The 13,840-nt window shown below is 31.3% G+C and overlaps 1 protein-coding gene across 6 annotated transcripts; it reads right to left on the bottom strand.

The window, feature by feature from the left end:
- Positions 1-2,195: 2,195 nt before the first annotated feature.
- On the bottom strand, positions 2,196-12,398 carry LOC137818496 (uncharacterized). 6 transcript variants are annotated; one of them, XM_068621954.1, is made up of 16 exons: positions 12,007-12,398; positions 10,893-11,503; positions 9,005-9,134; positions 8,698-8,899; positions 8,314-8,400; positions 8,183-8,242; positions 7,999-8,085; positions 6,473-6,544; positions 6,062-6,117; positions 5,657-5,742; positions 5,391-5,481; positions 5,144-5,301; positions 4,953-5,044; positions 3,938-4,018; positions 3,097-3,170; positions 2,196-2,611 (listed from the first exon to the last, which is right to left on the bottom strand). In XM_068621954.1, the coding sequence occupies exons 2-16, from the start codon at positions 11,458-11,460 to the stop codon at positions 2,536-2,538; spliced, it is 1,920 nt and encodes a 639-aa protein (XP_068478055.1). In that variant the 5' UTR covers positions 11,461-11,503; positions 12,007-12,398; the 3' UTR covers positions 2,196-2,535. The 6 variants fall into 6 exon arrangements, 5 of the variants coding, with proteins under 5 accessions (XP_068478055.1, XP_068478054.1, XP_068478053.1 ...); XM_068621953.1 differs by having other exon boundaries at positions 11,998-12,339; XM_068621952.1 differs by having other exon boundaries at positions 11,651-12,328.
- Positions 12,399-13,840: the final 1,442 nt, after the last annotated feature.

The raw sequence follows: 13,840 nt of genomic DNA, 5'->3' as shown, positions 1-13,840 counted from the left end.
GTTCAAAATGTTTATATTTTTTAATTGACTTTCTATTAAAATTTTGTTTATTAAGTATTCAAAATCTTTATATTTTTTTCAATTGAGTCTCTAACATAAACTAGAGGGACATGACAATTTGATTTTATAATCTCAAGAACTTTAATTATCCTTTCTAAGTATCTCCATACGGTTAATTTGATTTTTATTTTAATATTTCATTTAAAATAATAAACAATATTTAAGATTCTAGATATTCATTTTTATTGTTGTTTTTACATGTAGAAATAATTTATTGTTAAGACTTGATTATGAATATTGAAGATCATTAAAGTGTTTTTTTGCGTATAGTCTAATGATATCACTTCATGATCTAGATATCATTTGGCTAACATATAACAAACATTAGAATACTCATGAAATAAATGTAGATTTATACAAGTAAATCATGTTTAGTGTGTTATCATCAAAACTCATAGAGGAACCACTAGGGGTTGGACTGTCTAGAGGGACTACAAGGGTTAGATTATCTAAAATCTCAACAAGAACAACTATGTCTTGACCTATGATGCTTCATTACAAAAGAATATCGGTCTAGATGATCCTTCTCAAATTTAAGTTATAAACAACACATATCGCGACAAAATTTCTAATGAGACAATTATAAACATGATTAAAAAGAATTCTTTTTTGAAGTTACATACAACAAGTCATAATAGAAAAAAAAGAAGTTATGTCCAATCATATTTTTTTTTATCAAAATGAGAAACACTATTGGCCAAGTTAGATTGTTGTGTACTACATAGTTCAAAAAAATGTAATTGTTATATACGAACTATTTTAAGTTTACCAGGGTCGTTCTTAAAATTGTCTCATCTTCACCTCCATCCAACGACTTCAAAGTCCTATCTAATTTTTCTTCCTCATTTGTGATATCCTCTAATAGAATGAGTTCTTCATTGTGGAAGTCCATGTCAAAATAAGTTTGTTCATAGTTGATCAAGGATGTATTCTCCTTTTCACTTTCTCTCACCTTAATTGCTTGACATGATGAGAAATGATCTTCTTGGTCAAGCTTTAACTTCTTTTCATTCTCCTCCACCAAGTGTTAAAGATCTCATATCGACTAGAGATAAAGACATTTCATAGTATAAAAGCAAGTACAAATTCTATCTTATAAGCCAATTTTACAATATTGAAGTTAGACCTAAAGTCTACTACTTAATACAAAAGATACTTTTCTTTCTAAGATGATCATTCGAGAATCAACTAGACAACAAAACATAATCTTATGCTACAAAAATAATAAATACTTGGGACATTGCTTTAGGTGCAAAGCCATACACAAAATTTGGAAAGCTTGCCACAATATCCAACTATGTACATGGAGTTGTCTTATAGTCTAATTCAACCCATGTTATGTTATGCTCCTATCATAAACTTGTCCAAAGAAACCAAATGTAGAAATATAATAAATGTTAAGCAAGTTCTGAGTGATGACATACATTGTCATTTTTCTGAAATCTTCAACATACCTAACTCTCCAACATACCTATTCTATTACCAAAAGCCTACAATATAGAAAATCAACCTAATTCTTTGTCTACTCCTAACCAACCACAAAACCAGATCATCCCTACCTGCTCTAACATAAGTGTATTTTTAAGGTTGAATAAAAAAGGAAAAATATATTAAAAAATGCGTGATTATTTAGAATATGATTTTTTTATTATATATGAATTTTTAATTAAACTTATACATTAGGACTTCGATTTTTTTCAATAAATATCACTTATTTTAGTTTTTTTTCATTTTAGTCCTGTAATTTCTTTTATCTCTAGTACCCTCCCTCTATCTGTCTATCTATATTAACCTCTTTAAACTAAAATTGTGTTAACCTTTAACATGCAGTGTTGTTAACAGAACCGGAAAGAAAAATACAATGGACAAAAAAAGTGATACTTTAACTTCCCACTGTCTTTCAATGTTCACCACCAAGTGTTCTGAATGAATCTAACCAAACAAATTCAAGACCAAATTGTTAATTTAACTTTAAAATTATAATTAGTAAGGAACTAGTTAAAAATTAAATATCTCTTACATTATATAATGTGTATAAACAAACAGTAGATATATGTTCATCCTTCTCATTTCGATCAATCTCAGTTGACTGATTTTCTCACATTGGCAGGAAGACTACTGAACAAGAAAGCATATTAAATTTCAATGCTAACCCTTTTATTTATAATCTCATGTTTGAGACAAGCATCAAGATGAGCTCAATAAGACAAGGAAAATTTCTCCTTTTTCTTGGCAACAATAATGATGTCTCTTCTGTCGTTAATTATCCTCTAAATATCTTTCTTTTCTAAGTTTAATCTTTCTTATATATTTTTCAAGGAAATATTCTTTGGCAATAGTGTCATCCTATCATTGACAATTTGACACTAACATCAGCAATGATTTGGATTATTCAGTGAATGCAGATTTCCAACCACGGTGCTAACTGGTTAAGATCAGAATTTGGATGCATTCAAAACTTTGCAATATGAACTTCTATACAGAGCCTTGATCAGTCATGGCTTGAGAAATGGTTAGAAAGGCAGATATGACTGCTCCATGCACCAGAGCCCTGACATAACAAGCATACAAATATTAAATTGGGGCTGCAAATTTAGAAGACATTTCAAGATGTTTGTTCATTCAAACAAATCCATTGCAAGGAAACTACACCCACAAGAATCTACAGTTGCCCCTAAAAGTTTCATTTTACTTTTTTGGATAAAAGTGTAATACAAGGATGGCTAATAGGTGTTTTATTTTTTTATACAATAATGATACATTGACAACTTGCTCCAGTATACAACTTGTGATTGATGATATGAAGAAATTGTATTTTCATCATTTCATGTAAAAATTGAAATCTTAGGCAGACAAATGAGGTTGTACACTGGTGCAAGTTGTCAATATATCACTCCTCTTTTTTATAATAGAAAAACATTGCATCTCAGAATTCACATATCTACTCTGTTTATACTGAGGAGCGTTAATTTTGGGAATTAAAGTTTATGTAGTAGCCTTCATCATTGTTGTAACGTTAATGAAGAAAGCACTTACTCAGGACTTTCCTTTTGATAACCAAAATCAGTTGCAGCTTTGATAGCTCTCTGATAAGTCTGCTTCATTGCTTCCTGCCCCCAAGAAACAAGCAAATTTGAGTGCAGAAGTTGATATAAAGTTGCATGCAGTTTATGAATTTAAGATTTCAACTTGAAATCAATTAGCATTTAGTGAAGTTCCCTAATAATAAAAGGCCACACTCAAAAAAATTGAGACAAGTTTATGATAAGAGCATAACATAAGAAGAACCAGTTAGAATAAGAATAAGCGATATACCAAGATAAGCTATAAGCTTTGGTAGAATTCTATTTAAACTAATTTATATTAAGTGAAGTTGTCCAAGAAATACATAAGTCACACTCTAAGAATTGAGGCACACGATGTGGGACTTCCTAAAAATGCTTACTAAAGGGTGAAAGAAAAATTGTTAACTAAACATGAGTAACTAAAAAAACACATTATAATGCATTCCTCTGCACAAAAGAAACATAGCTTAGTTTAGGGACATTGAATCATTCTTTTCAAATAACTTAAGAATGAGATAAATCCAATTGAATAGGAAGGGTCAATAAGAACAACATACAACTAAACAACACCAAATCTAGCAACCATTTACAATTCATAAAAAATGTAAATATCTAGTCTCATGCTTGAGATGTCAATTCTCAACATGAGTGGATATATTGAAGATTCTACATTGACTAAATATATAATTAAGTTATAATATATAAGAGGCAACCTTACCTTAAAAGCTGATTTTTTTTGGGTGAGTTAGCCCCAAACCACAAATGTTAAGAAAACTATATGATTTGTAAGAGCAATTATTTCACCAAACTACCTGCAATTTAGATTCAAAGTCCTCTGGTGACCAGTGCATCAAACTGCATTCATGATTCAGTTCAAGTTCTCCAGCCACAACCTGCAAGCAAGTTAGCATGGAGAACAGAAGATTTATGAAAGGCCCAAACAAATGTCATGCCTTAATATTGATGTTGAAATTGAATCTGTCATCAATTGAAAATAAAACCAATTAAATGATGTTAACCCATCCTGATACACTTATGATCACGGTTTCAATTTGATGTTTTCTATGGTGAAATGATAAACGCTTGAAATGAACCTATTCAGACATGGCTTAGCAAAAGATTCTAATAGTAGTCCACGAGGGGATCACGTCAATTGACTGCTTTGTGGTGCTAAATCATAATCAAATGAAACCTTCAGGTTAATGATTATTAATTTAACAACACCAGAAGTGCACCTCACCATTGTAGGGTCTTAAGAAAGTCAAATAAACACAAACTCTGGTGGATGGAGAGAGGTTGTTTCCATGACTAACCAATGACCATAGGTAGTAAGACAATAAACTTATCATTGAGCCAAGTCGTGCTCGTCAATTTAACAAGTAACCACTAAATATTTGCATCTAATGAAAGTTTAATAGGGGCAAGTATTTATTAAACAATTAATATGCCTGAATTTGGGGAGCAATCAAAGTGAAGGGAAAAGGTGTTAATTCATCACACAAAGACCCAACATTCGAAGATTACTCCATCTCCTTTCCTGATTCTATACATCTTCAACCCAACTGTTGCCTAATAAACAAAATATAATACATAAGTAACTTTGCATCAACATTTTCAGTTAAGGTGGATATAATTTACATTTTCAGTTGAGGTGGATATAATTCACATTTTCAGTTGAGGTGGATGTAATAGCATTTCACTCATGGCACTATTAGGAATGGTAGTGGCTGTAACCACCACCACTACTACCACAATCATTAATGTCGCTGTAATTATGGTGGGAATATGTATGCAATATACATAGGAAAACTAAAGTAAAAAACCCACCCCTCCAGCACCAGCAGTCATTGCAGGAGCAACGAGAATACTAGCCTTCCTCAAAATCTGAACTGCCTCAGGGGTACAAGGCATGTTTGAACCTAGGATTCAAATTCAACAAGTCAATTCTATCAGTTGAAATGAGAAAGAAGGAAGTGGAGGGGGGCAACATTGCATTTGCATCTTAAGAGAACAACTACCTTCAACTAGTATACGACAACCTGAATTGACCAAATTAATGGCATCAGATTGATTAATTTCATTCTGTGAAGCACAAGCAAATGCAACATCACACCTTTCATTCCACGGCTTTGCTTCATCATAATATTTGGACCGAGCATAGGTTTTTGAATAGTCTCTACATATTGTCAATTTATGAACAAGGACAGTAAAATTATACAAAATAGTAAGCAGAAAGCATAAACAAACAACAGAAATAATACAAACCGCAAGCTTCTTTGCTGAGCTTTGATGTCTCTCAAAAATGATATTTTCATGTAGTCAAATCCATCCTCATCAACCAAATATCCTCTGGAATCTGACAAATGTTTTTTTTTTAAATAAATACTCCTTGAAGAGACAGGATACACAAAGGTACTCAAAATATAAGGCAATTATAATCCTAGATTTATTTTACCAAGCACAAATTTTTATTTTTTCAGCATTTTAATACATGCAGTAACCCCCCTATATTCATAAAAAAACAATATTACCTGATACTGAAATAGGAAGAGCACCATAAGCAATTAGCTTTTCTAAAACATGCATTGCGATCTTTCCAGAACCACTCACAACACATCTACAGGAAATTACAAAATTATAGTTTATAAAAGTATTCCAGTCTCATGAATGTGTGAAATCAAAGAAAGTAACAAATTCCACGCTAGATAAATGTATTAAAAAAAACTAACAAGTTAGCAAAAGAAATTACTGAAAATGGGAGTTTCCAAGTCTCTAATAATATTGGAATTTTGAATTCAAGAATATATCAACTTGAAAAGAAAAGATTACGGATACTTAATTATAAAACATAATGATGATCAGAAGGTTAGAAGCTCCAACATTGAACAAGTCAGTAGCAACAGTGTTTAGGAAATGGTCTGAATTAAAATAGAAACCTTAATCCTTTGAGTTCTTTATTCATGTCAGCAAGCATGAGCTGGGCAAAGAAAACCTGCAGAAGCATATGACAAATTTGTTAATAATGTAATAACTTGAAACAGTAGAACCCTTTATGATAATCTTATAGGAAAGAATGGGATTGTATGTTATACATGCCCTTTATTCTGAAGTGATGAGTTGGTGTATATGAGATTTTAGGCAATAATGGTTAGAGATTGGTCTTCTTTTTATTTAATAAATGCACAAGAAATTGACAGGACCTCCATAAAAGGTTATCTCATACAGAAATACCAAAAAATAAAGGGACAGAAAATGAAAGGCTAAATGGAGCACGTTTCATACTTAATCATTCAAATTTTCATATCTAACCATACATCCACGGAGTAAAAATTAAATATTGAAATTACCAGCCCATAGCCAGTAGCTTCAGGTCGAAGACTGGAACCAGACCAAAATATTCTTGGCCCTGTAAAACTTCCCTGCATAAGTAAGGCATACATATGAAAAATACCCAGCAAAAAGAAGCATAGTTTTCTTTTCTGCCACAAATGCTAACATGTTTGTAAACTGATTAGACATATTACATGATAGTAACATTCAAGATATGTAACATTCTTTTCGGCAAAGTAAAGCAATGATCCCAAGCCCATAAAGGCAAAAAACAACCACAAACAACCAATTCTTTTACTGTTAGATTTGGCAATTAAGTCCATAGTTGTCAATCTCGGATAGAAGCAGCAAGAGAACAGATTCCCAAAATCACAATATGGGATGCACATAGCAGGACAAATGCTATTTTAAAGATTTAAATACTTATAATTAAATGATCAAAAAGAGGGAAAAACCAAAAAATTAAAGAATTTTAATTAATAGTCGAAACAAATAGTCTACACAAGACAATAACTACACAAGTTGAAGAATAAAAGAAATATGTAAAGAGGTAAAGACTCAAGTTAGAACTTAGAAGACAGAAGAAAAAGGTTACAGAGAAAAATAAAAGGCCAATGTCAATCTGATAGATGGAGAATAGAGAAAGCTAAGTTGGAGAGAGAACAGAACAAAAGGGTAGAACGGGCCTCAATTCTCCAAAATGTCAGAAACAACAATAGAAATAAGGAAATAAAATGTAAAGCAAATCTATTTAAAAACATTAATATATATAAGTCAATATATACATAACATATTTTCAAATGAATATTATAATTGTTAAAAAAAAAAAAATTCTTTCCCTACTCAATATTTTTTTAATTCATTCTAAAGTTTAAATATAAAAATTATTCACCATTCAAATAAGATTTACACACATTATAAAAAAATATCTCAAGGACATATTAGTCATCTCCGTTATATTTAAAGTTTTACATTTGTTTTTTAGTCACATCAATCCAATCCACTAAAAATTTCCATATCACTTTCCACTCAAATCCACTCATTTTCCCTACATCCAAACAGCCTCTCTTTCTCCTCCTTTCCTTTCCTTTCCACTCCCACCCCCAACCAAACAAAGCCTTAGAGAGAACAAGAGAATTATCTGTGTGAGTAGCTTGACTTTGGGATCCAAAGGGAGAAGGTTATTTACAAGGATTACTTATAATATTTCTCTATTTTCGTAAATGATATTTTTTGTTGTTTGGACTTGTATTGTACGTCATTGTACTTCAAAGGAAATAAGCTAACAACTAAAGAGATTATGGAATTACAAAATATGCAGAAAATAATGCTTACTCTAGGTTTGCAAATGTAAGATGCATAGTTTGCTCTATCTATTCAATTTTTTCTAGGTCATTAAGATTTATTATAATGATGTTTTTACATAAAGTGCATCAAGGAACTCAGTATGAGGGATAAACATACAGGGAGGTAATATATAAGAAAAAAGGTAAATTACTAGTATTTCTACCAATTTGTTAGGATTTGAGAATGCATGAATTACCTGAAAATGACCAGCTAGACGTCTATACTGTCCAAAAAGATACCCCATTTCTCGAGTACCAACACCCATTTCTTCGGATGGAAGGTCCTAGTAGACATCCATCCATCTCAAGAATAATTCATTAAATAGGCCTTGAATCTGAAAAGGTTAAATCGATAGTGAAGAAAAGTATGCTTTTAGTTACCTTGTCAGGCCCCAGGTAGCGATACATCTCACTCATGAAACTTTGGCAAAATCGCATAATCTAGCAAAGTAACAATTAGTAATTAGAAAACTAATTAAGTAGAGATTGAATTGAATAAGTTGGAAATTCACCTCATTATCACTTTTTCCTTTTGGATCAAAATCACTCCCACCAGCTGCTCCTCCCAATTTGTATGGTGATAAGGCATTCTTTAAAGTCTGTAGAGAAGGATGTGTCATATAAACTATAAAGTGGTCCAACACAGAAATCCAGCTCAGAATCTGGGTTCTTAACTTTTCCTGATATGTGACTCTAAGTATATTTGTCAAATATAAACAAATAAAGGCTTAGATATACATCCATGCTCAACCAAACTCAGACATTGTATAGTTAGTATTTTGAGTGAATACAGGTTTAGGGTTTATGGTTTATTAAAATAGAATAAATTCTACAGAAGTTAAGTTATTAGTTGTGAGAAATAATGTATTATATAAATACCAAATTACTCACAATACCTGTTCAAAACCAAGGAACTTAGCAACACTTAAATTCATTGATGGGTGAAAACGAATACCACCCCTACATGGACCCATTGACTGGTTATATTGTACCCTAAAGCCCCGATTTACATGTGTCACACCCCTATCATCCACCCACGAAACCCTAAAAATAATCATTCGTTCAGGTTCCAACAAGCGCTCCATGATGTTAACATAACTGAAACATGAGAATATTGGTGAGATGAATCTAATATTAAAGCATTGGCTTTATTATTTGAGTATAAACAAATATAAAATTATAGCCATTTTGAATAAAACACACCGAGAGTTCTTTGCTATGACTCTTTCAAGGGCTTGAACTGCCTCCTGGACTGCCTGAATAAATTCAACCTCATGAGGGTCCCTTTTCAGAGTAGCTTCAAGAATTGATCCAGCCGTTTTTGACATGGCAACTTCAATTATAGAATTGTTAGACAATACTCAAGAACATAAGCATGTTTATAAGAATTGTTAGACAAGACTCAAGAACATAAGCATGTTTATAAGAATTGTTAGACAATACTCAAGAACATAAGCATGTTTATAAGAATTGTTAGACAATTCCACATATTATTTCACATGTAGATAACCAATATTTTTCAAGAAATTGATTATGTCAACTGTAAATAGAAATTCTATAACACAGAACAACAGAAATGAGCTGAGATTTACCGTAGTAGTGATAACACAAATCTTGATTGTCAGATATCAAGATTACTTCTAATCAATTCCACATATTATTCAGTGTGGATAACGAACATATACTCATTTCAAGAAATTGATTGTCAGCAGTAAAATAAAAATTCTATCACTCATCACAACAGAAATAAGCTGAAATTTACCATAGTAATGATAATACAAATCTTGATTGTCAGATATCAAGATTACTTGTAGTCAATTCCACATATTATTCAGTGTGTAGATAACCAATATATACTCATTTCAAGCTTGTGTCAACTGTAAAATATAAATTCTATCACTCAGAACAACAGAAATGAGTGAAATTGACCATAGTAATGATAATACAAACATCGATTGTTAGATATTAGATAATACACATCTTGATTCTCAGATATCAAGATTACTTCTAATCAATTACATATACTCGTTTCAAAAAATTGATTATGTCAACTGTAAAATAAAAATTATATCACTCAGAAGAACATAAATGAGAAGAAATTTACCATAATAATGAGAATACAAATCTTGATTGTTAGATATCAGGTAAGGATAGAAAAAAAGAACTAAAATTATCTGTATTATTTACACTAAGGTCAGGGATTAAGAACCAGGTCCTCTGATATAGCACTATATGAAAGGAGGAAAACAGTAAGAGAAAAGGAAATGAACCCGAGAGAAAAGTTGAGACCGAGTCTGAAAATGGTCTATTCATGGTCTATTTGGTTTCTAGTACAAAATGAATTAACCCTGCTGTCTGAGTACAGCTCAGAATATATAAGGAAACTGTGTATGGTATACTGTTGCAACTGAAGTAGTTCAGTTGTAGCAGCACAGTTGAGCCACTAACTAAACAGTTAAACTGATCTGCTGGTTAATTCTCTTAGCTAACAGAATGAGTGTACACATACCATGTTTTTAAGCTAAAAATATACAACTCCAGGATACAGTCAGCATACAGATACAGTTGTAAACAAAAATGTAAAATTAGTATTATATTATTCAGTAAAAAAAAAAAAGGAGAAAGCAAGCATTTGAAAGTAAAAGTGTGCTGGGAAACTAAGTTTTGCAAAGCAACCATTAAACCAGTGATGGAACAAAATTAAATTAATAAAATGGTTGTCTGCCATAGGATACTTTCAAATCAGTCAGTAGTTTAACCACTAAAGGAAGCAGTATAGTTCACAAGAACATTCAGATCTATCTAACAAACAACACAATGCGTGCACTTCATAAACTAAAGATCATTTGAAACGTTGAATGCAGAAGTGAAGCATATTCTTATTATCCTATGTAATTGATTAAATGCATCTATTTTTAAACACAACAAACATATTTTTTATAAACCTATGACCAGAAAATAAAATGAACAGGGGCAGGGCACAACAGATGGTTCAACTCAACTATTACAAAACAGAATATACAACCATTAACATTTAAAAAAAAAAATTATCTGTACATGACAGTTATTGCAGCATGCTGAGATGGCCAACCTTTTACATAAATAGGCTTGTCAACCACAATTTTATCTTTGGAGGCCATTTGAAGACGAAGAGCCTCTTTGTGAAGCAAACTATTATTGTGTTCTTCCAGGGCACTCATCTGCATGTTTCGGCTACCCTCATTCCCATAAGGATTTCTTCTATGCTTCCGGCCATACTCCCTGCAGACAGAGCAGAAAATCCTAGGTGTCCCTTCCTTCACATCAACATAAGCCCATTTATAGGTGTCTGCCCATTCTTCTCTCCATCTTTTGACAACCTTTTTCTTCCTTTTCACCTGTTGGTTCTTGGACATATCTTGAGAATCATTACGAATTTGAGAAACCATGACCATCTGCTTGCTCTCACCATGTTCTTCTGCAGAGGATTCCCGCATTGGTGCACTAATTAGAGCAGCATTACCAAATGAAGGGTCATCCTCCCCAGGTCCAATTTCCAAATCAATCTCCTCACCAAGCTCTCTCACAACCAAGTGATGTTGTCGCTGGCTTTGCTGAATCAAAGTCATATCCTCCATTGAAGAATTCATCCCTATTACTCCACTTATTGGCAACAACATTCAGCATGACAGCCCTGTACACTAACTGAAAATTATTTGCTTTCTGTCAAAACAAATACACCAAATTACCAATTGACCTAATCAAGAGTTAATGGAACAAACAACCCAAACTCATTTACAGGACAAACATATGCTAGATTGCATTGCACAATTGAGTTGGATTAGACACACGACACGACATAAAACTAACCTACAACGCGAAGAAATCAAAACAGTGGCACTGTCTGGGCCAGTCTTCAGTACTCCAAAACCACAATTAACTCAAAAATCCCAAATATGAACATCATTTCTAGTAATCATGCAGCATTTAACAAACTCCCTCAAAACTTCCTCAGCCCTTATTTAGAAAGAACCCATTTGAATTGACAATCATTTAAACCCCAAGGCACAGCATAAACCTCAGAATCCTCACAAGTACAAAACGCGAGAGTCCACAAACTCCACAAGTGATGGAGAAAAAAAAAAGTTTTTTGTCGACGACCCACAAATGATAATTAAATTTGCAGAAATGCCCACAAGTTGAAATTGACCGCTGACCTCAAATACCTTCAGAAATTGAACGAAAGTGACAGACTTAAAAAGCGAAAGTTTGAAGCATCTCGTGGTTGGAGTAAGATCAAACAGCGAGTTTGTAACAGTGGAAGAAAGAAACTTTAATTCGAAATTGAGCTTAGAGAGTGGAGTGGAAAAGAAATGTAGTAGGGAGTTTAATGGTTGTTTTTGGGATGTTTGTTTTGTTGAGGATTTCAGAAACCAAAGAAAGTGGGAAGAGTGACGAGGATGAACGCAGCACCATCACCGCCATCACCATCAGGTGATGTTATGTGATGTGATATGATGTGGATTGTGCGTGTGATCATCATCCATCGGTAGCAAAGTGCAACGATCGAGATTTTATTTCAAAAGAAAATAAACAACTATGCTTAATTTGAAGATGTGTTTTTGAGTTTGAGGAAAATGTAGAAACATTGAAATTGTTTGAATTAAGAAAAAAAAATAAAAAGTAATGAAAAATAAGCAGAAAGTTTATGAAATGTGATATGATAATTGTGATTAATAAAAAATAATAATTTATAAGATTATAAAATTACAATATTTGTCCTATGATTAAATGAATTGATTTTTTTTTTCATGAAATGTGTGTGATTAAAATATTATTTTGGTTAGAGTTCAAAAACTCAATTCGAAAAAATACAAATTGTCAAAGAGACCACAATGCAAAATTATTGAAAATAAATTTTAATAAAAAAATAATATTTGAATATTCATTATTATAAAATATCTAATCAAAATTTGTAAATACAGTAAAATTTAATAAACTAAAATAAAATTATGTTCAACACTTAGCGTCTAATTAATATTAAATATAACAACACACAGTACATATATATGGGTAAATAAAAAATAGAGAAATGAAAGAAGAAGAAAAACTACTAAAATAGTCCTTAAAAGTGTTGAATGAAATTAGTTTTTAAGATTAATATAACTATAAAACAATTACTGAGATATATTCAATTAAATATCAAAAATGATTAAATTGGTTTTTTGAATAAATAAAATAACCAAAAGGTTCTTAAATTATAAATTGTCAGTAAATTTTACTTTTAAAATTGTATTGACAAGGAGGAGGTCCTCCACTCAATTTTTAAAATTCCAAAATTTCTCTTCATTTGAGAATTAAAAATCTTAAATTAAAAAATGTAATTTAGAAAAGCAAATTTGAAATAGATTGTTGTGTTTTGGAAAATGAAAATTCAATTGAAAAACCAAAATTCTATTGTGGCAAAGCAATTCTAGAATAAAAAAATACATTATGAAAAACAAAATCTAAAAATATATTTTTTAAATATCTAAAATCTAGAAAATGTTTTGAAAACTCAAATCTAGAAAGTATTCTAGAATATATTTTGAGTTACCCCTTTGTTTCTATTTAAAAGCTAGAAAAGACAAGTGCCCAAAAAACATTCTTCCCCAATTTTAAATGTCTAACTGCACTAGATTTTAATCATAAGAATCTCATATTTCAACGTTTTTATCAGGTTATAAAAAGAACTTAATTTCACTTTTAGAAAAAAAAAAAATTTACCAAATCAATTTTAAAAGTTGAATTGAAAAGCGAGTTCAATGGATAATAAAATGGGAAAAAAAACTAATGCAATTAAATTGAATAATCTATTCTAAAATTTAATTTCAATTTAATCAATCTTAGCTTTTGACCCTTTAAATTAATATACGAACAGAAATTTAACCAAGCAAACCATGTTCGTATTTAAAATTAAATCATTCTTAACCCGTGACTTGAATATCAAGTCTTTATAAAATGAAAATGTTTTGGTTTAGTTAGTGTAAAACATTCCATTTATACTTTGTCTCTCAAAAT

The sequence above is a fragment of the Phaseolus vulgaris genome, chromosome 10 (genome assembly GCF_000499845.2).
Source record: "Phaseolus vulgaris cultivar G19833 chromosome 10, P. vulgaris v2.0, whole genome shotgun sequence".
NCBI lineage: Eukaryota > Viridiplantae > Streptophyta > Magnoliopsida > Fabales > Fabaceae > Phaseolus > Phaseolus vulgaris.
Note: the sequence above shows the minus strand (reverse complement) of the source record. Positions and strands in the feature narration are given on the sequence as shown.

Excerpts from the sequence above, each read along its gene's own strand:
- LOC137818496 (XM_068621954.1), bottom strand. The coding sequence starts at position 11,460 with ATGTTGTTGCCAATAAGTGGAGTAATAGGGATGAATTCTTCAATGGAG. Across the intron at positions 8,243-8,313 it reads AAGGAAAAAGTGATAATGAG|ATTATGCGATTTTGCCAAAG; the intron begins GTGAATTTCCAA and ends TTACTTTGCTAG. Across the intron at positions 5,482-5,656 it reads TCTTCCTATTTCAGTATCAG|ATTCCAGAGGATATTTGGTT; the intron begins GTAATATTGTTT and ends AACATTTGTCAG.